We start from the raw sequence: 22,283 nt of genomic DNA, 5'->3' as shown, positions 1-22,283 counted from the left end.
GACACGGACACAAAGGGGAAACTTCTTTCATCTGAGGCGCCGACTGTTTTCCCAGATTCTCCCCTGGTATGGGCGTGCTGTGCGAGCCTCCAGCACCGCTCTCCACACCAGTGATGGATGCCGTGCCACAGGTCCGACAATTGCTGAATATTGAGGCACAACAAAATCCGGCCTGATGAATAGTTCGTGGGGCTTTTCTTTAAAACATACAGGGGTTGTTTTTGCTCCATTTTCTAACTTTGCAGCCTTCACATGCAGCCGGCCACGCTGCGGTTCTCCCAGGTGACTTGAATCTGACTTGTGTGGAAAATCAGCGGAGATCCCTTCCATCACTGAAAATGGTGTTTAAGGTCAGGTGATTTAGCGTTGAAGAGAAGGAGCCACTGTTACGATTATCATCCCCTGCAAATCAGAGTAGGTTCCAGACATGGCGTGATCATGTCAGATATATAACATGACATGTGCTCATTTTAAGCTTTGAGTCATAAAGAAAGCTGTAAACATTCATAGATAGATAGATCTTTATTGTCATTATCACCAGGCACAACGAAATTAAAAGTGCTCTCCAGTCAGCACATCATATCAAAAATAAAATAAATCAATCAATAAAATGAAATAAAAACAAATAAAATAAAATAAATATACAGGACTGTCTCAGAAAATTAGAATATTGTGATAAAGTCCTTTATTTTCTGTAATGCAAAAATGTCATACATTCTGGATTCATTACAAATCAACTGAAATATTGCAAGCCTTTTATTATTTTAATATTGCTGATCATGGCTTACAGCTTAAGAAAACTCAAATATCCTATCTAAAAAAAATAGAATATTCTGGGAATCCTAATCTTAAACTGTAAGCCATAATCAGCAATATTAAAATAATAAAAGGCTTGAAATATTTCAGTTGATTTGTAATGAATCCAGAATGTATGACATTTTTGTTTTTTTATTTGCATTACAGAAAATAAAGAACTTTATCACAATATTCTAATTTTCTGAGACAGTCCTGTATATCTAGACACATTCACCCCTCCACACATACATCAACACACAGACATTACAAGAACTTTCATCAACGTACAATCATCATTTTTTGTTATTGCACATTAGCTCCAGTTTTTTTTAAGAGTGGTTATTGCTGTTGGATAAAAGCTGTGTTTGAGTCTGTTTGTCCTTGTTTTCATGAGTCTGTATCGTTTCCCAGATGGCAGCAGTTCAAACAGTGATTTTTCACCTTTTATTATTTCTTAGAAAATAATAAAAGGAGAAGTTATTGATGAGAAATCGACGCCACCAAAGTCACGGGTCTGTTTTTTGAGTATTGGTAAATTGCATCTTAATCCCATGCTCAGCATCCCTTGTATCCTTCACCCAAACAAACCTTTCTTTACACCGGTCTTTGTGACCACAAGGAGCTCTTTGAAAGCCAGACGGTGTGCGAGACACCTCCTAGGACCTGCTGCATCGTTTCCATCAGTTCCTCCAGTGAAACAGGCCGCGGTGGAGCTCAGGGCTCTCCGACCTGCTGAGGAAATCTGCAGACTGTAAAGCTCCCACTTGTTTTTCACCAGCTTTATAGGCTTGTCTCGATGGGAAATTTCCATTGTCCTCATTAAGCTCCTTGTTGGGGTTTTTGATGATACAGTGAATGTGTCATATGGAAATAACGGAGGAGACATCAGCAGTGACACCGAAACCCCGTGTAGGGAATAGAAACTCCATGCAGTTTGCTGTGTGGTTGATTAACTATACGGCTCAATGAACGCAGCCCGGAGTGAGTTTACGCTTTACCAGACAGCAGAGAGATTATAAGTGTGTGTTTCAGTTGACAAGTCTTGATGGAGGACTCTCAACACAAGGGCCGTTACTGTTGTGTTGAATTCGAAGGTAACAAGTATAAAATCATTAAAACACAGACACAGCTCACCCTGAATTCCCTTTAAATGCTGTAGATAATTCTGTTGAGTTTTATTAAGCCGTCTTGGTAAAAACCACAGCTCACAGCTCATTTAAAAGACAAATATGATGATCTCCAGGATATTCCTGCATATATATTTCTTATCTCAGCCCCAAACTTCCTCTCCTGATGAAATCATCCAGCAGAAGGTGATTGAAGCAGCAATCTGAAACGAGGCTTGTGAATTCAGAGTCATAACTGTGGTCAATATGTAGAATTATATGTTTTTTTTAAACCCACCTGCTCATGTTTCTCTACTGTGACTCACAAGTCAGTCACATACGCTGCCGCTCTTCCTCAGTGTTTACCAATCCTCTGTGTACTGTATTTCTCCCAGAATCCTCCGCTCCAGGGACAGCTTTCCCAGATCCAAATTCCTCAAAGTCATCAAAGCGAAGCGCGGAGACTCTCCAGCTGGTGCTTGTCATCTGCCAGATCCATTTCCATCATGTGCAGTGGTGTGCAGCTCTGACTGAGGGCTCTCTGGCACGACGCACCTCACCGCCCTGCAGAGATAAACTCTGCATAGGGTGTAAACTTTTAACTTCATCCGAGGACGCCGGCAAAAAAAAACTGTCTTGCTCATGCAGAAAAATCAGCAGCCTCGTCATCAAAGATGCCTCCATCACCTGGATCCAGATGACAAGTACAGCTGGTCTGGGTCCATTTAGAGGACGACGGATGTTGTTAATCAGCTAAATACGTAGGATGAACTATAGAAAGCACCAAATGATTGCAAATTGTAAGCGCTTGTTCTTCACAGCAATGGGGGGGTCAAAATTTCCTGTGTCGTCAGATGTCAAACTGGACATCTCCCAGGAACTATGATGTTTGTCTGATCAGCAGCTCAGCAGCCAACGTCTCTCACAGGGTTGTCCAGGTTCAGGTTGAAGGATTGGGGTGATGGAGGACTCTGACAAGTGACGTGCTCGGTGAAAACAAAAACAAGGATCCTCAGGAGGACAAAGGGCATTTTAATCCAGTCTCAGCACCGAGTTTTGCAGACGTATTCATGTAAATACACATTAGGCTTGCGTTACACATAACAAAATAACACAAGCACTCCTGTTTTTTGTTCTCGCTGAGGCTGATTTGTGTTTATTTATGTATTTGAATCCCTAGCAGGGTTTTGGCAGTCACAAAGTTACAGCAGGATACAAACCAGTTATTCCTTTCTGCTCAAAAACTCAAGAAAAACTACCTTTTCACTACATGTAGGGGAGATTTTAACAATTCACATGACCTTGTTAGTAAAGCAAATGTTCAACAATAATATCTATCACACTGCATGTATAACATTAATCCTTTGTAACTGTAAACACACATTGGAATACATGTAAAAAAGGCACAAAATATATTTAATGAACAAAACAAGTAAAAAGCTTTAACACCCATGTAAACAAATAAAACATTGTTTATCATATGAATTAATGTTTATTGGCCATCGGATTAATAAAGTCGCAGTTATGGCAGTGTGGCATCAACTGAGGAAATAATCTCTGCTTTTGATAGATAAATTAGAAAAAAAAACAGGAGAAAACACAGATCAACATCATCAGTCAGACAGTTTTAAAGAGCAGTGACGTCATGGCTGGAGTTGAACGCAGAAGCACTTCCCCATCTCCACCACCAGAGGGCAGCACTGTCACACCCTCCAATGTTGGCGTGGCCTCTGCAGCCCTTTCAATATTTGAATGTTTGGCTCAACTGTGATGTAAATGGACAAAAAACTGATTTGCTTATGCAGTTGATCCACGTGGGACCGAAATAAGATTTACCTGAATACAACCATTACCTGCTATTCGCTCAGGGCCCAAGGAAATCCCCGTATGTTGCCTCATGTTAAAGTCCAGCAACAATTAACTGGAAAGAACAAGAATAACTACAATAAATGCCATTAAAAGTTTCAACTGGCTAATATTAGAGAAGAAATAAAAAGTAATGAAAAAAGAGTGTAAATTAATACATTTTATGTTAAACTGAATGATAATAATAATAATACTTAGGTTTTATATAGCGATTTTCTAGATACCCAAAGACACTTTACCAAAACACAAAGCAAAAAGGATGCAAATGGACGACACATAAAAGCACGTGCAGGCATCCAATAGGGCCGGGGTTACGGTTTTAAAAACTATAAATCAGGCGATTATTTTATTGATTAGTCGACTAATCTAATCTAATGATTAGTCTAACAATTCGATTAATAAAAACCATAATGTATCAAATAAATATCCAAAATCTAATAATATAGTTTATTAAACACAGTTTTGCACAGCAAAATAAAAATATAGAATAAAATTATCCAAAATAAAAAGGCCAGGCTGTTTGACTGCATATTATCCAAATGTGTTAAAAATAACACCTTAAAAATAACATATTTGGATAACACAGGGCTCTGTTTCACACCAAATAACGTATTTTTATTACATAAAAAAGTAATCTCAAAAAGGAATTTCTATAGCGGATGGAACTAAACTCATTTTCCAGAGGGAGTTCCAGAGGGATAATTGATAATTGATAATAATGGTCCATTGATAACTGATAACTTTGAATTTTAATGGAATATAAATTGATGGATAAAAACTGGGCTGATTTAACTGACTTAAATGCATATTTCTTTCAAAATAAAAATGAATGTTATGTGAATAAACAATAGTGAAACTTTATTATTTCAACTACAAAAGCAACATAAACAGCACTGGACGTTACTTATAAAAATGTCATCATCAAAAGTTAGCCCGTCACAACCTTTTTTAATGGAAAAACAAAAGAAGTGGATCCTCCCCGTTCTGGTGTGGATGAAAAGACTGTGCTGGCCCGTGTGACAGTGAGGGAGCAGCCGAGGCCAGATACGAGCCTGGGAGCGATGGTCGTCATCTTCAAAAAGGCCACCAGAGGATGAAGATCAAGGGCTATCCCTTTACACGGAGACACCAGCCCTTCAGCTACATCAGATACACGAGATACACGCCGCCCAGACACTGTCACAAACAGCTCTGAATCAATTACTTAGCACATTTGGAGAAAGGACAGGCCCACAGATTGCACGGAGCAACGCTCTGCCGTCCCAGACGGACATGCGGGGGCGTTTGTCAGGCCTGCGTTAATCTGAGCTTTGATGGAGGAGAAACCCAAGCCACGGCGGAGCAGGGCCCCGTTATCCTGCAGGGCAACAGGCTGCACTCCTCTCTGCTGGGCTCTATTTCTGGTTTAGTAGAGGGTTAAGGTTTATACTGCTCATAGCTCCACGGAGCCCTGAAATAGAGTGACAAGCTGTCTCCATAAATACAGAGCCCCCCGTGTGGGAGCATAATTACCCTGTGATCCTACACCGGCTTTAGGGGCGCTCTTCACTTCACAGGAGGAGTCGCATTCCCTTCTAGGGGCTGGATAGCACCTTAGCCGGATTACTGCCTCTCATTTCTGAGGCCGACCTCCTGACACCGGGCCTGGGGCTGCTCGTGTCCAGCCTGACCCCACGACCCCCACACAAAGAGACGGTGCTGGTGTCCAGGCTGGTGGAACCTGAAGTGGTTAGGGTTGCCAACCGTCCCTTGAAAAACGGAATCGTCCCGTATTTATAAACTAAAGTACGCGCCCCGTATTGAGCTGAAAAGGGACGCACTTTGTCCTGTATTACTGAGTCAGAAAATAGTCATAAAATGCCAATGGAAAATGGCATTGAGCTGTTGAGTTCATAAGTTATTGTTTTCTGTTTTACTACAACTGTAGCTACAGTCATGGCCTTTGAGGCACAAATATGTTTACACGTTTTCTGCAGACTTTCTGTTTGCATTTTTGTTATTGCACTAAAAATGTGCACTATTACAGAATGGATGTTCTGCTTTCTTTCCATTGTTTTATATTCATTTATACAATTTTAAGTTAAGCAGGGCAGGTTTCTGTTTAAGAAAGATACTTATTTTATTCAGTTCATGTTATTTTGTATTAAAGTGAATTGCTGGATAATAATTTGTTTTCCATGTTTTCATGGCATTCAAAAATATGCATCTAATTCAATTCAGGTTTGAGTCAAACAGTTAAAAAATTGTTTCACTCACAAAAAAAAAAAAAAAAAAAAAAAAAAGGTGCTAAAAAAATTCACCACACCAGGAAAGGTGAAGGCAACCGGGTTGGCCGGCCCTGGGGGGGGTGGGGGGGTCCAAGGCCTTCCTTTGTTCATGGATACGGCGATGAATGAGCTGGGGGTAAACACTGACATGGGAAGAAACAGGTGGGCTGCGCTGGTTTTAGAAGTTTGTCAAGGATGATGTCCACAGAAGAACGCCCAAGGCCTCGCAGCGCTGTAAAAATAAAGTGTGTAAAAGCAAAGTTGTCCCAGCAGCTGCTGCTGCTCCGCTCTCCCGTTATTCCCTCATTTTTACCTGCCAGATAAAACGGTGGGGGCTCTAATGGCGCTTTTCCACTAGTACCTACTCAGCTCGCCTCGCCTCGCCTCCACTCTGTTTGGTTCTTTTCCACTAGGGGTCTAACGTGCCGAGTAGATACTTTTCTGTATCTATTCTGCCGAGGTTCTAAGCTGCTGAGTCGGCTGTATCTGACATCATCACACTACAGGCCACCGATTGGTCGGGGGGTTGGAGTCAGACGTCTGAGTCAGGAGGAGGAAATCAGAGAAAGAGACTCTGACGGATTCTTGTTCATTTCATTCGACCAGCAATGGCAGCAGAAGTCTGTTTGGTGATCCAACTCTGAGGTGCAGATGTTCATAAACCTGGTGCTGAGGAGAGAATTAAAAAGGATCTAGACGGGAGATAAGGAACGACCAGATCCACAAGGAATTCTGTCATAGCTGCTCACGGCTCCAGCTGACTTTTCAGCAGCCCCGAGACAAACAGAAAGAAAGAAGATGAAAAAAAAAAAGCGTCGCCACTTGAAGTTTCTCTCACTCTCATTTTTTAACTTGATATGGAACACAGGCCACAGACCCAGCAGCACATCTATCATCTCCTCCTGGTTATACATCTTTAGTGTTGTTGTCTTCTTCCTTTAGATCACACAATCGCTCCAACCCTCCTACTTCTGCTCCAGATGCTGAATTGTAATGGAAAAGAAACCAGGCCGAGTTGAGATGAGTAGAGCCGAGTAGGTGCTAGTGGAAAAGAGTCATAGGTCACACCCACTCGGATCTCTTCTCTGGCCCGTCTTCATCCTTGTTCAGCTCCACCAGCGTGTAGTGACCCACCCTCTTTATACAGACGGCCGTTGCATCATCCCCGGCCAAGTCTGCGGGCCGCCCCGAGGGCGGGGCCTGGTCCCGCCTGGGCGGAGGGGGGGGCTTGAGCCTGCAGCGCTTGTTAACCCGGATGGACCGGGGCGTCGGCGTGGCCTCCCGCGGGCACAGCGCCACCTCGCTGCCGTTCCTCTCCAGAGGCTCCTCAGGGGAGAGGGAGCAGCCGTCGGCTCTGGCGGCGTTGCAGTCCGGGTGTCCGGCGGAGCTGCACCTCTTCCTGAAACTCCCCGTTTTCCCAGCTTGCACCTCCGGATCCGGCGGAGGGAGAGAGGAGTCGGGGTCGGCCGCCCTGCAGGCCCCGGCCGAGAGAAAACACTGCTCCTCCGAGAACATCCTCTCCACCATCATCTTCCTCCGGCTCTTCTGCTTCACCGAGCGCTTGGCGGCGCAAATGAAGTCCAGGATGTTGAGGAAGAGGCACAGGGCGGACATGCCCAGCATGAAACTGAGCATGACCGTCTTCTCGGTGGGCCTGGAGATGTAGCAGTCCACCTGGGTGGTGCAGGGGGCGTGCTGGCACAGGAACCTCCTGGGGATGTAGAAGCCGAAGAGGTAGTGGTGAGCCGCGCCGAAGCCGGCCTCCAGCAGCGTCCTGAAGAGCAGCTGCACCACGTAGGCCCCGGTGAAGGTTCCCAGGGGCCATGACTCCCGCTGGAGCTTGAACTGAGGAGACGGCTGGCTGCGTCCAGGGGAGTCCAGGGCCGAGGACAGAGAGCGTGAGACCTTATGGAGCACGTAGATGACGAAGATGATGTAGGGGAGACACAGGGTGATGAGCTGCACCAGCCAGAAGCGGAACAGGGAGACGGGGGAGAACAGGTCGTAGCACACGTTGGCGCAGCCGGGCTGGATGGTGTTGCAGACGAACCTCTCCTGCTCGTCCTGGTACAGAGGGTAGCCGGCAAACACCAGGACCAGGATACGGAGGAACACCATCACGATGAACCACACCTTTCCTGTCAAAGAAGACACACACATTGAGATTAAGTCAGGAATAAAGTTTTAATTCATTCAATTGAAATATACAGTTGGGCAAAAAAGTATTTAATCAGCAGTTGTGCAAATTCTCCCACTTAAAGGTATTGTGACATCATTTTTAACATGCTTTTAACACTATTAAAAGTCTTGGCCAACATCCCTCAAATGTGTCTAAAAGGGTGTAACAAGAAAAACTTCACTCCAGTACTCCATTCCTGGCTTTTTATGACGGTGTTTTTTTGCGCCGTGAAAAACGCTTCCTCTTCCCCCTTTCCTGTCAATCATTGCCCCACTCCTCCTCCCAACCTCCTCCAAACCAACTGCTACAAACTTCTGCCGGCGTCTCCACACACACGCACGCACACCGAACCGCAAACACCCACACACACAGCCCAGACAGGGCGACTACAGCCCGGGGATGAAGTCCGTGACCAGAGGACTCGACTGGAAGTCGAGTCCTCTGGTCCCGGACTTCTAACAGCGGCGTCGGAGAGTTAAGCCGGGAGCGACAGGCGAAGCATGCACGGAAAAGCAGCAGGGCGAAGTAGTCCAGCGCAAACAATCACAAAAATAAAGGCATGCAAGCAGCAGTGTCCCCTTATCTTAAGTCCAGTCAGTGGCCGCAGGTCTTCTTAGCAGTTTTCCTCCGGTGAGGAGAAAAAAAGAGGCTCTAAACAGCTCCGTGTTAAGCCTGATTTATGGTTCCGCGTTAAATCGACGCAGAGCCTACGCCGTAGGGTTCAGCGTACGGTGCGCGTTGCCGCGTAACCCTACGCCGTAGGCTCTGCGTCGGTGTAACGCGGAACCATAAATCAGCCTTTATGGTGCGCTGGAGAGGAGAGGAGGCAGGGAGCTGGGTGGAGGGGGCGGTGATTTAGCGGGTTTATACGCAACGACCCGCCACCAAACCACATGCGCCGTTTTTGCATAGTTATGCGGAAGATCCCAGAAAGCACACAATACACTGAATGTTAAAAGTTTGTTGTTTTTTGGGTGTAATTGATGTCAAGACACCCAACAAAACACAAAAAATCAAGAAAAATGTGTTTTTCATGTCACAATACCTTTAATGTAAGAGAGGTCTATAATTTTCATCATAGGTATATCTCAACAATGAGAGACAGAATGAAAAAAAGAATCCAGAAATCACATTGTGTGATTTTTAAAGAATTTATTTGCAAATTATAGTGGAAAATAAGTATTCGGTATTCACAAGGTTTTCTCACTGTTGCTGGTATTTTGGTCCGTTCCTCCATGATCTCCTCTAGAGCAGTGATGTTTTACGGCTAGTTCTATTTTGGTTTTATTTGACCATATAACATTCTCCTAATCCTCTTCTGCATCATCCAAATGCTCTCTAGCAAACTTCAGACGGGCCTGGACATGTCCTGGCTGCAGCAGGGGGAACGTCTGGCCCTGCAGGATCTGATCCCTGATCGTAGTGAGTTACTGATGGTTCCTTTGTTACTTTGGTCCCAGCTCTCTGCAGGTCATTCACTAGGTCCCTGTGTGGTTCTGGGATCTTTACTCACCGTTCTGGTGATCATTTTAGCCCACGGGGGGTGAGATCTTGGAGCCCCAGATCCAGGGAGATTATCAGTGTCTTGTATGTCTTCCATTTTCTAATAATTGCTCCGAAAGTTTATTTCTTCACACCAAGCTGCTTAACTATTTGACAGCTCTTTGGTCTTGGCCATAGTGGAGTTTGGAATGTGACTGTTTGAGGTTGTGGACAGGTGTCTTTATACTGATAACCAGTTAAAACAGGTGCCATTAATACAGGTAACGAGTGGAGGACAGAGGAGCCTCTTAAAGAAGAAGTTACAGGTATGTGAAAGACAGAGATCTTGTTTGTTTGTAGGTGACTAAATACTTATTTTACCCAGGAATTTACCAATTAATTCAGTAAAGATCCTTCTATGTGATTTCCTGGATTCTTTCCCTCCATTCTGTCTCTCATAGTTGAAGTTACCGGTACCTATGATGAAAATGACAGGCCTCTCTCATCTTTTTAAGTGGGAGAACCTGCACAATTGGTGGCTGATAAACACTTTTTTGCACCACTGTATATGTCTTTCTTTAAAAAAGTTCTTACCCATCAAGGTGATGCTGTGGTTGACGGAGATGAAGAGGACCTCTGAAGGACTTGATCCCATCGTGTTTGCTGGCCACGGGCTACAACCTCTTCTCTGTTTTCCACCTCCACCCTCCTGTCAGGGGTCACAGCAGCTTCCAGTAACTCCCTTGGGAGGGATCAGGCTCTCTCCCAGGTGAAGCATGTCGCTGGTCCTCGTGGGCAAAATCCAGCCCGCACCCCTTAGCCAGGACCGAGTGAAGGAAACCAAGTCTCTCCCCGTCCCCTGCAGACAACTGCCCGTCCTCAGACAACAGAAGACAGGAGCGTGTCCTATTGTAGGTCTATTCTTAACACCTCCCACGGCACGCCGCTGTCCTGGCATTGCTGGGATATTTTGGTGCTGCTGGCCGTCCGTCCAGGAGAGGAACGGGCCTCCCTGCTCTTTCACACTTAGCTGGATTACGTTTGGGAGCACAGTGGCACGCACGTTCAAGCTGAATCAGAACGCAGGTTAAATCAAGAGCCCAGTCCTGCGGTGGCACACGAGGCTCAGACAGCGGGCTGGAGGTCAAGGCCCACCGGGGCAGAACATTTCAAACTGGTGAGGAAAACCAGCTCCTGTGCGAGTTATTGAAAGACGTGACCTTTGTCTGTGAAGCAGGTGCTGCTGTCCTGACGTACAAGTAGCTGAAACAGGGAGACTGTGGATAAGAGGACAAGCTTGTATCACCTGGAGCACCGGCCGCTGGAGGAGCTGCATTTACTCTCCTTCAGTGCAGAAAAGCAAGCTCCAAGAAATCCGTGGACACATTTTATTCTGAACTATCTGAAAGATTTCCCATCAGCCCCGTGATGACAGGGATATAAGGAGGCTTCGGGGCACATACAAAGTATTTTATGATGCGCAGAGGTGGGTAGTAACGAGTTACATTTACTCCGTTACATTTACTTGAGTAAGTTTTGGGAAATTTTGTACTTTTAGGAGTAGTTTTAAATCACTATACTTTTTACTTTTACTTGAGTAGATTTGTGAAGAAGAAACTGTTACTCTTACTCTGCTACATTAGGCTACGTTGAGCTGTTACTTTTCTTTTATCCGCGTACGCGTCAATCTCATGACATCACTGGGTGATTCTTTGGGAAAAATGTTTGTTTTTGCATGTTTTGTCACATTTACACAGACTCAAACACACACAGAGTTTCTATGAGTTCATGGGCTTGTTCTAGTTCTGCCTGGTTAAAAAAGAAAAGTACAAAGGCTTGAAATTTTGTGCTACTTGTGGTTAATTAATTTTTTTATTCTGTTATTTTATTATTTATTAAAGTACTTGAATTTACTTTAAGATTATTTTAATTTAAGCAATTTTTTATTTTTTATTAATTTTAATTTATTTTATTATTGTATTGATTTAATTTGCCTGAAGATGATTATTTTGTACTTTTGTCTGTTTGAATGGTTGTGTTAAAAAAATAAATCAGACGTTACTCAACAGTTACTCAGTACTTGAGTAGTTTTTTCACCAAGTACTTTTTTACTTTTACTCAAGTAATTATTTGGATGACTACTTTTTACTTCTACTTGAGTCATATTATTCTGAAGTAACAGTAACAGAGTACTTTTAACAGTACTTTTACTTGAGTACAATTTTTGGCTACTCTACCCAGCTCTGATGATGATGCGTTATATCTGATCACTTTTATTTCTGTTTTTTGTGTTGTGAAGCGTCATAAGATGACCTTTGTTATGATTTGATGCTATACAAATAAATTGAATTGAAATTGAATACAAACCAGCGTATGGCAGGGAGACCTGATGAGGAACTGGTGATGCTCTTCGGTGTTCTCCATCACGGCCTCCCTACCAAATGATGGGATGAAAAACTTGGGAATGTAAAGGAATGGATTCAAGTTCAGATAAAGAAACCTTTGTTAGGGACAGATGTGCCAGTTAAACCCCTTGGTTTCTCCTAAAGTGCTATTCAAAAGGGCAAACCTCAAACTGACGCAGATCTGTTTAACGACCAAGAGTCTGACGCACATTGCCCATCCGGTTATGGAGAACATACAACTTTACTGAATCCATAGTAGAAAATTGAAGTAGACATGAAGTTGTAAGTGCTGTAAAATGAGTGCAAAGTACTGATCATTTCCTGTCAAAGCTGCAATGACCCAAAGAGAGTTCATATTTTTGCAAGGCTCTTCTACTCCACCGTTGTGTAATGCAACTCACCCTTTATTAGTTATTACCAAGTAAAACCAGCCAGAAAAATGTCATTTATTTGCTCGTGTAAAGATTTCAGCACCAGAAGACCCGGAGTCTGTTCTTCCACTCGAGAACATTCAAGAGACTAAGACACTTTTAGGTTTTCAAGGTTTCATACTTTAATTCTTGCACAGATTTCTCTCTAAACAATGCTTCAGAAGTAAAACGGGAATGGAAATCAAAGTAGAAAACACAAGAGAAACAGTTTGGCAAACTGAGAACAAGAATAAAAGACAAAAGGATAGACAGATAGAAATAAACAAAGTTTACTATACACAAAATATTTTTTTTTTTAAACAGGTCACAGCTACAGCAGTTGACTGATGTTGGCGTGTAAAACCCTCACGATCAAAGCTGAATTTGTCAAAACGTAAAAACCGTTGTGAAGAGAAAGAAAACTCTAGAAAAACATAACACGATGCAGAGGTAGAGTTCAGTGCACAAGGCCGTAACACACCGAGTAACCGCCGGACAGACACACCCCGCCTCAGGATCGCTGACCGCAGGGCATCAGTGCTCATTCCAGGGTGCTGGTGACACCGAGCCGGGCCGTGCACACACACACCCACGCGCACAATAAATAGCAAATACAATCAGTCCAGTAACATTACTTTGCTTTAATGACCTGTGCACGCTTCTATTTCCCGCCTACCAACAACACCACTCTTCCCAGACACCAGACACCTGTCCATGGACCTCAAGAAATCAAATCAAACCAGCACATTTACGTCTCGGCCGCTGAAGTCGCTGAGATTCACCGAAACGAGCCGGAGGCCAGTACAAAAATGTTCGAAATTGGATCATTTTTGAGTTTTTTTTATTCAATTTAGAAAAGTGTATTTAAAAATTGTTTCACAGGCGTTTTACAATTATGTCGTGATATCTTCCGACGTGTATAAAAATGTGTATTTAGTGAGAAAGTGGAGGATTGAGAGTCCGGTGGATCATAAGGCAAAACAACCACGACTACACAGTTCAGGTACTAAAAGCTTTACTCGTATTATAATCTGGAAATTTCCTCATAAAACTAGAATGTCTTAAAATACTTGTAACTTCACGTTCAACCCTCAACTGCATTTTGAATGTTTCCATCTTTTCTTTTTCCTTTTTTTTCCCCCCTTCGCTTTGGGAGAAGATGATGAAAAAATATTCTTTATTTTGTCTTTGCTTGTATCCAGATGCAAAGGAGACACTGAAAAGCTCTGAAACGGATGAAATTATGTAAAACAGTCAAAGATATAATCCACACGTGCGTCAATAACATTCTTGGTTCAATTATTTTCGTTCCTCACCATCTTTCAGTTGGAAAAATAAACACATAAAAGGACAACGAGCTGCATTCAGATTCAGACGTTAACAGGAGAAAGAAAGATAAATGATCACGGCTTTAAAAACAAACAGACAGGCAACAGTAAAACTGTAAAAGTATCACAAGCTCTTCAACTACTAACCTTTAAATGAATCTAGTGTGTATGATCCTGTTTTTTGACAACTTTTACAACATTTTGTCTGTTTCAGGGCCTGGTAAGAGACGAGCATCAACAGAAACGAACCTGGCGGCTCGGTTAGAACAAAAAACAGTGAAATGAACAGGAATCGTATTTTATTATCTGTACACCACAAACAGAATGTAACATATCAAAAGACATTAAAAAAAAAAACCCTCAGTGGCGTCTCCCGTTTAAATCTCAATACTTCATCTTTTTCTTTCCACTCCTTTAGTAACAGAAACACAAACTCTCCGTCCGGCCTGCCATAAAAACTGATCTAATATAAGTATTCTCCCACGATTCTGGGTCTTCTTTCTTTTTCCCTCTCTGTTTTTAGCAATATGAATTGAGTCTACTGTATTTACACTGTACAGCGTCCACCTGGAAACAAGTGCACAGCTCTCCCGCGTTTCCGTCATTTGCTCAGTGCTTTTTTTTTTTCATAATCCTGAAGATGCATCCGTTCAGTGGCTTCTGAATAGTTCAATTTGTGCTCCTCCCTTTTAAACTGGAAGAACTGTACAAAATGTTGAAGGAAAAAACAAACGTCTGAATGATTTGTTGGACTCCCCTGACATCCGGGTGGAGGAGGAGCTTATTGCAGGCACCGCAGGTCGGGACGATGGCAGTGAACGACGTTTCACACGACAGAAAGCTCTACGGTGTCTCATTGACGTCCGAGGACGATCTTCTCCCAACGGCGCATGCGTTATTTCAAGCCGAGTGACACATTACAACTGCTCTGCAGACGGTGGCTGGACGGCGGGGCTGTGAGGACGCCACCGTTTTCCTGTTAAGGGCTTTTCCATCGTCAGATCTCTGCAGGACTTCAGTGGCAACACTTTAAACCAATACTCGGTGGTGTTTTGATGACGGGCGGCCTCGCAGTCACGACTACACAGTGGAACGTGAAGGTTTTGGGGGGTTTAAGCACAAACTGGGAAACTCTGACGTGTCTGGAAGAGGTTTAAAAACAATACGATCTGGTACTTCGGTTGAGGAACCGACTGAACCAGAGGATGGGAATCAAAGGAATGTACAGGTCACAGTCTCCGTCGTTCCACTGCACGTCAGAGGGGGCTGTGGGAAGATATTGCCACTCTTATGTCTCGGTTTTCCCAACTTCACGCAGTTTTTCAACAGCTCCATCTCTGGCTGCTTCTCCTCCTGCAGTCCAGGTCTTCATCTCGAGGGCTTTGACTCGTGGACATCAGTTCTGCTCGGCTCAGCCCCGTCTGGATCAGTGGAGGCAGCATATGGGACTTCTCTTATGTACAACAAGCAGAGAGAGCGCGAGCTCGCTCGTAAAAGTGCCAGACTGTGTGAGAAAGAGCAGGTGTGTGTGTGTGTGTGTGTGTGTGTGTGTGTGTGTGTGTGTGTGTGTGTGTGTGTGTGTGTGTGTGTGTGTGTGTGTGTGTGTTCCAGGCAGAGCCGCTGATCAGCAGAGCAGCTGTCCACCTGCTGCCTGCTCACCAGGCCAAAAACGACAACAAAACAAACAGGGTTCAGGTCCATGTACCCCCGCAGGTGGCCGGTGTTAGGAAATGATGGCCGGACACCACCGCACCACCGCCAGGTTGTCGGCGCTCACAGATCGCTTCTTGGCTAGTTTCTTCAAGTCCTTGTACTTGTCGTCACATAAACGGGAGATGGCCTGAAAGAAAGAGGATAGAGAGTGAGACTGAGGTGGAAATGCTTCCTGCGTTTACTGAGATCTTGGTCACTTCTATTCTTGACAAATATAAAATAAGAAAAATAAGGACCTCTAAAGAACTCAATTTACCTTCTGTATGTATTTCTTTGATTATTATTCTTTTCCTTATGTGATAAATCATATACGATACAAATGTAACTCATCAGAGAAGTGACTGGGAAATGAACTCATTTTTGAGTTCAGGATATTGTAGGAGGCCAGTTTAATTATGCCTTGATCTTTGTTTATTAATTGTTTGTGTTGTATTTATTTATTTTATTATTATGTTGTCTTTTCTTATTTTTTTATTTTTAAATCTATGGCATATTATATGATATTGTGAGGAAGGGACAGGACTAAATAAGTGTTCTGCTTCCTCCTGTTCCCTCTCCAACACATTATTTTGCTGTTGTTCTTTATTTTTGGATGAGACTTAAATTGTTTTGCTTTTTTTTTAAATATTTTGATACTTAATTTGATGGGTTTTTTTGTTGTTCGAGACAAAGCCAACAATAAACAAAAAATAAACTTGACTGCACCCACACCGGTGTAGTTTCATTCATCCATTCCGACTGTGATGGAGCCTCTCACCTCCAGCTTCTGGGCCTTCTCCCGGCTCAGCGGCTCCAGGGGGAAGCTCAGGTTGTTGGCCTCGGCCAGGGAGCGCAGGTCGAAGTAATACTTGGCGTACACGCTGGATGGCACGTTGATGTTGAACTGCAGCAGCTCCAGGAACTGACGCTCCAGCTCGTTCCTTCAGCAGAGGGAGAGAGAGAGAACTAAGACCTGGGTGAGGTTTGGATGCAACATGGACAGATCATTGAAGTTTGAATTTATTCACAATACCATAATAATAGTTATAATAATACAATCGAATTAAGTGGGTAGAGTGAATGGGTCCCCCAAGGAAGCTAGGAAAGCTTATAGGTGGGGGCCCATAGTTCATATAAGGGTAGTGGTACAGTCAATGGTATAAGCAGTTACCATCTGTAAAGAGATGGTGATGGATAAATGCATACAAAGTACACCAAAACATACATACATACTTATCATCACATACACATACAGTCACACATACATCCCAGCAGTCCATGAAGAAGCATTTATTATATATAGGTTAGTAAAAGATGATTTTTTAGTTGTCTTTTAAACTTGGAGATAGAAGGCAACACCTTGAGGCCAATCATTAATCCTATTCCAAATCTGCGGCCCCCTGCAAACAACACTCATACTGGCGCGCACATGGAGGCGACATTTCCCTAATATGAGTGGTTTGATTCTTGTTTGGTACGTGTGCTGAGGACTGGAGATTGGCACAAGACTACTAAGTCTAGGGTTGAGCCTGTTGACCATTTGAAACATAAGACAAGCATTATGATAATCGTTTAGCTCAGCCAGTCTTAGCAACTCAAAGCGGTGAAATGGAGGGTGGGTGGGGGAATTTTATATAAGACAGGGCCTGTATGACTTTCTTTTGCAAAGATACTAATTTTTTAAGATGGCATGTGAAGGTGTTGCACCATATCACATTGCAGTAGTTGAGATGAGGTTCAAAGAGAGTTTTGTACAACGTAAGAAGGGCAGACAGAGGAAGTGTCTGATCTTGTAGAACAAACCAACATACTTGGACAGTTTGTTTACAAGATGGTCAATATGACATTTAAAATTGAGAGAATCATCAATATGGAACCCCAGGAATTTAGTAGCATATACTCTTTTTATTTCCTGCCCATTTATTTTAAATAGGCAGTAACCAGTGTGGACCAACTTTTTGTTTGATTTGAATAAAATTAAATTTGTTTTGCTGACATTTAATGACAGTTCGTTACATTTGAACCAAGAGTCCACTTTGGTTAACTCAGAGTTCCACTAAGGAATCCTGCACAGGTGGATATAGGAGGAGCCACAGAGCAGCTACAGTACATACAGAAACATAAGCCTGTCCTCGTGGTGAGGAAGAATCTAAAGAAAGAGCTCCAGGCATTATGGATAAGACACATTAATCCTAACAATGCTTCTGTCACGCACAGCCTTGCTCTCCTCAGCATCTCTGCATTCCTCTCTGCGCTGCGAAGACGACTTTTATCTGACTCAAGTTGTGGCCGATCCACTTCCCAGCTTCTGCTGCACACCCACGCACTTTACAGGCAGGCTGCAGGGGCTAAATTTAGACTGCACACGACTGCCGCTTCTTCTTTATCTCGCTCAAGTGCTCCTTCCACTATTTGCATCTTTTCATTGTTGTGTTTTTCTGCTCCTCGGTGCTCTTCCCTCCAGTTGTTTTAATGCCAGTCCGGGGTTCAGCTGGCCGCGATCCAGAGCAGCAGAAGAGACTTGAGGAAACGTTTTGGGGGAAACAGAGTCACCGTCCGGTAAATTGCCACAAAGAATGGTTGAAACTGTATTAAAAGTAAGGTCATGGCACATATTTCCTTTTTTGTAAGTTTATAAACTGCTAGTCACAACAAACCAAATGATCCTGATTCATTCTGCAGAATTTACTTAAAAATACATCTTTTCCTGCCGTCAAAGCAGCTGAAGTCCTTTGTGAGGAATAAAAAAAGCCTTTTAGGATTGGATGCAAAACTGGAATCAGTGAAAACTTTGTCGCAGTAAAAGTCGTGTTTTAGCATCTCCTGTTGACATTCTCCGCCCCAGACGCCTACAGTGTTTTATCCTGAAAAATCTGCCGAGCTGATCTCGTTTCAACCGTCATCTGGTGCATTCGGTAATGAGATTTTCCAACCTCCCACACAAAGACGCTGGCTTCCTCCCGAGAGGAGCCGATGTGGAGCATCTAGTGGAGTCGTGTCAGTAATAAGATCACGACCGCAGCCCGGCGAAGAGCGCGCCCTCCGAGGGAAAGAGAGAGCTGCTACTTCGTCTTTCATCACTTTCAGGCTGCCAAGACAGAATTTAAGTAACCTCATCAGAGAGCGGAGCTTAACTGGTAATTAATAACGTCAGTTTTCACTTAAACACAAGAACTGAACAACGTAGACAAAGCATTAGAATAATAACGATGACGGAAGCGGGCCCTGATGTGGGATCGTTTTGGCTACAGCTGTATTTTTAAGTAGGTCTGAGGGCCGTGGAAGTCTTGCATGGCTGAAAAAGACCAGACAGATTCAATACACAACTCATTAAGCACTTTATAAATCAACAGTAAGCTCTGAAATCCCTCGTGAGGCATGTGGCGGGGAGGTGCTCGTGCACCGGGGCAGCTGCGGCATCTGGATACAGCGTTCTTTCATTAGCAAAGTGCATTACGGCATGGGAGCGGAGCGTTCACCGCTCCGGGGGCGTTGGCGGCCACTCACATGTCCTCCACAGTGATGTCTTTGAGGATTTGGCAGTAGTCGACGTTCCAGACCGCCTGGTCGTCCCAGACCTTGGAGGCCAGGAGGATGGCCCCCAGCACGATGCGCTTCCAATTGGCAGGGGAAATATCGATCTCCGCGTACGTCAGGAGCCGCTCCAAGTAAACCTGACACAAAGAAGACATTGTTTTGATTAAAACATGTAAAATACTCTGCTCCAATTTGTAGAATTAGCTCGTCAACTCTACAGTTTTGCAGTCTTTTGCCGTACACTTCCTCAAAGGGAACTCCCTCATAAAATATCCATGCCATCTAAATCCCTGGAACCCTGTCACTATTTCTTTTCTTTCGTTTCCAGATTTCTTGCAGCCAACATAGCACGGAGCTCCCGGAGCTCCCGGAGCCCGCAGGCTCCCAGAGACTGCAAGCCTGAGTATTTGCACAGAGACTAATTCTGGGGATCATGCATCCGTTTGTTGGAGGCTGCATCACACTCAGGTTTGTAGCTGGAAGCGTTAAGGTGCATGAGGGAAAGGTCTTCTCAGGAAATCTCATTGATCTCCGATTACAAGGGAGCGCAAAAAAAAGTAGACTTTCCGTGCCTCATGCAGGATCAAACGGGCTCTGTGAGCAGAGCGCAAGCATCCGGCTGTTTCTCACGTATTATCACTGCTAACAATGAGGGCAGAGATTTAAAAAGGGTGATACAAACAGGGTTTATGGATTTTACAGCCGGCTTAAGAGGGACTGCATTTTTATTTTCTTTTTTTGTGTGAATAAAACTAAAAACTGCAAACCTGAGAGATTCGGCATGAGTTGCTTTAATGGCTTAAAACTTTCAAATACGAGATGATGTGAGTTTGCAGAGACCTTAAAGAAAAACTGGCAAAGATTGCGCCTCGTACTTACTATTATTCTACTTATAGCAATATTATTAAAGTATTATTTCAGTCAGACAACTCTCGCAGTAAGTTTGAAACACTTTATTATAACACATATTTGGCATTTAGGTTCCATTCAAGCAAAGTTTATCAGGCTTACACAAACAGGACTGTCTCAGAAAATTAGAATATTGTGATAAAGTTTTTTATTTTCTGTAATGCAATTAAAAAAACAAAAATGTCATACATTCTGGATTCATTACAAATCAACTGAAATATTGCAAGTCTTTTATTATTTTAATATTGCTGATTATGGTTTACAGTTTAAGATCAAGATTCCCAGAATATTCTAATTTTTTGAGATAGGATATTTGAGTTTTCTTAAGCTGTAAGCCATGATCAGCAATATTAAAATAATAAAAGGCTTGCAATATTTCAGCTGATTTGTAATGAATCCAGAATGTATGACATTTTTGTTTTTTTTAATTGCATTACAGAAAATCACAATATTCTAATTTTTTGAGACAGTCCTGTAAATACAGGGGTGTAAGACTAACCCCCCCTTTGAATCGGAGCCCACAGGTGGAATCCAGATTGACAGCAAGCTACAGTAGGTTGAAACATCCGAGGGCATCTAAGAATGCTTACTTCTTCCTCCTTAAATAGGTCAAAGAACAATAATAAGCAGGTGCACTGCAGAGATTGCCTGCCTGAAATAACTCCCAGGGTCGTATCGTACATCAATATGAATACTTCTGTACTTCTATACTACTATATTTGCCGTGGTGGGCGACCCTGGTCCTGTTTTTATTTCTGCTTCAACACATCCTGATACAAGTTAACTGTGACATTAACAGACTCGTCCAGACCTTGATGACAAGCTGGCGACGATCCATTGGTTTGAACCAGGTGTGTTGATGCGGGGGAGCATCTAAAACATGCAGCACTCGAGGGCCAGGACTGCCTACCCCCGTTTGTAAACCCAGAATAAATCACGCTCATGGTCGGTAGTAAGTGCCTGGCGGGCCTGAACAGGACACTGCTGGACATGGATTTACATCTGCTTTGGGGGCTTTACCGCCCAGGTACCGCTGCACATAGTATTCTTGGTTCGGACAATAAATGAGGTTAGGGGATGAAAACGGGGTCGTGGACAGGTGATTCAAATACTCTATCGTCCTACTATGCAGCTAGGGTTGGGCTTGTTGTCCAAAAAAGGCTCAGGTAACCAGACAAATGATGCCGAGAAGCACTCTGGGCCTTCAGGCAATGGAGGCCGACCTCAGCTGTGGCTCAGGCACCGTTTACATGTAGCAAAAACGGTGGTGTTTTCTTGCGTTTTGGCCGTTCGTTTACATGAAAACGAAGCTCAAAGTCACCAAAAACCATCATTTCTGATACCACCGGCCAAAGTGGAGATTTGCAAAAACTCAGTCTTCACGTTTGCTTGTAAACAGAGAGAAACGGACATTTAGGCTTCAGAACGTCACATTATGCGACAGAAACGTCACCAGCGTCATGAGTGCGACCTGTGTTTACATTTTTGTTTGGCCACCGTCAATATTTTCTTGTATTTTACCTGTTTTATATTCTAAAGTCACACTTAAAAGTAACTCCACTTCTCTGTCACTCCAAATGAAAGACTCTCGTTCATCTTGGAAGTAACTGGAAGTTACTCGTGTCATTTGTTGATGTTTTTTTCCAGGATTCTGATTGGCTAGCATGACTTTATCTTCTCGTTACACTGCCCCCTGTAGGTTTGGCTGCTCATAGCACCTTAACAGCGTATTTATGCAGGTTCGTGTAAATGGAGATTTTGAAAACGATCTGTTGTAAATGATGGTATTTTTCAAAATATAGAGAGGCAAATATCCGTTTTTGTAAATCAGCTATGTGTAAACGTGGCCTCAGCCCTCGCTCTCGGGTTTCTGCAAACTTCTTCAGAATCAGAAATACTATTGATCTCTGTGGGATACAGTTTGTATAGCAGTTTGTACAGCACAGTTCATACAAACGGTTATGTTATGTATCGACGGATAGGCGCTGCATAAAGTGCTTTTTTGTAGTATTTCACAATGAATCATTGCAATACATAAATAAGTGATAAGAGTTAAGTTAAGACAGTTAAGTCCGAGTGACGGCCGTTGCGAGGGAGGGGTCGTAAAGTCTGATGGCCACAGGCCGCTCTGCGTTGCATCCTGGGAGAATGAGTCTGAAAGGCTCCTATGTTTATCCAGCATGCCACGAAGTGGGCGGTTCCTTGCATTGTTGTCTTTAAGTTAACATTTAAAATGTTTCCAGATTCTGACACCTCTGAAGGAGAAGACACGTCTTTCATCTCAATTCCCCCGTCTAAAGTTAGCCG

General features: G+C 43.4%; 2 protein-coding genes across 3 annotated transcripts in view; both read right to left on the bottom strand.

Annotated features, from left to right (window-relative positions):
• Window positions 1-7,096: 7,096 nt before the first annotated feature.
• Window positions 7,097-10,488, bottom strand: gjd4 (gap junction protein delta 4). The gene is made up of 2 exons (XM_061713780.1): window positions 10,290-10,488; window positions 7,097-8,172 (listed from the first exon to the last, which is right to left on the bottom strand). The coding sequence occupies exons 1-2, from the start codon at window positions 10,348-10,350 to the stop codon at window positions 7,097-7,099; spliced, it is 1,137 nt and encodes a 378-aa protein (XP_061569764.1). The 5' UTR covers window positions 10,351-10,488.
• Window positions 10,489-15,035: 4,547 nt separating this feature from the next.
• ccny (cyclin Y) overlaps window positions 15,036-22,283 on the bottom strand; it is a 39,270-nt gene continuing 32,022 nt past the window's right edge. For both annotated transcript variants that reach the window (XM_061713101.1, XM_061713102.1), the window contains 3 exons: window positions 19,038-19,204; window positions 16,309-16,471; window positions 15,036-15,678 (listed from right to left, as the gene is read on the bottom strand). In XM_061713101.1, the coding sequence (XP_061569085.1) occupies window positions 15,562-15,678; window positions 16,309-16,471; window positions 19,038-19,204 (447 nt within the window). In that variant the 3' untranslated portion in view covers window positions 15,036-15,561. The remainder of the gene's footprint in view (window positions 15,679-16,308; window positions 16,472-19,037; window positions 19,205-22,283) is intronic.

Source organism: Cololabis saira, chromosome 22 (assembly GCF_033807715.1).
Source record: "Cololabis saira isolate AMF1-May2022 chromosome 22, fColSai1.1, whole genome shotgun sequence".
In the NCBI taxonomy this organism is placed as follows: domain Eukaryota; kingdom Metazoa; phylum Chordata; class Actinopteri; order Beloniformes; family Belonidae; genus Cololabis; species Cololabis saira.
Note: the sequence above shows the minus strand (reverse complement) of the source record. Positions and strands in the feature narration are given on the sequence as shown.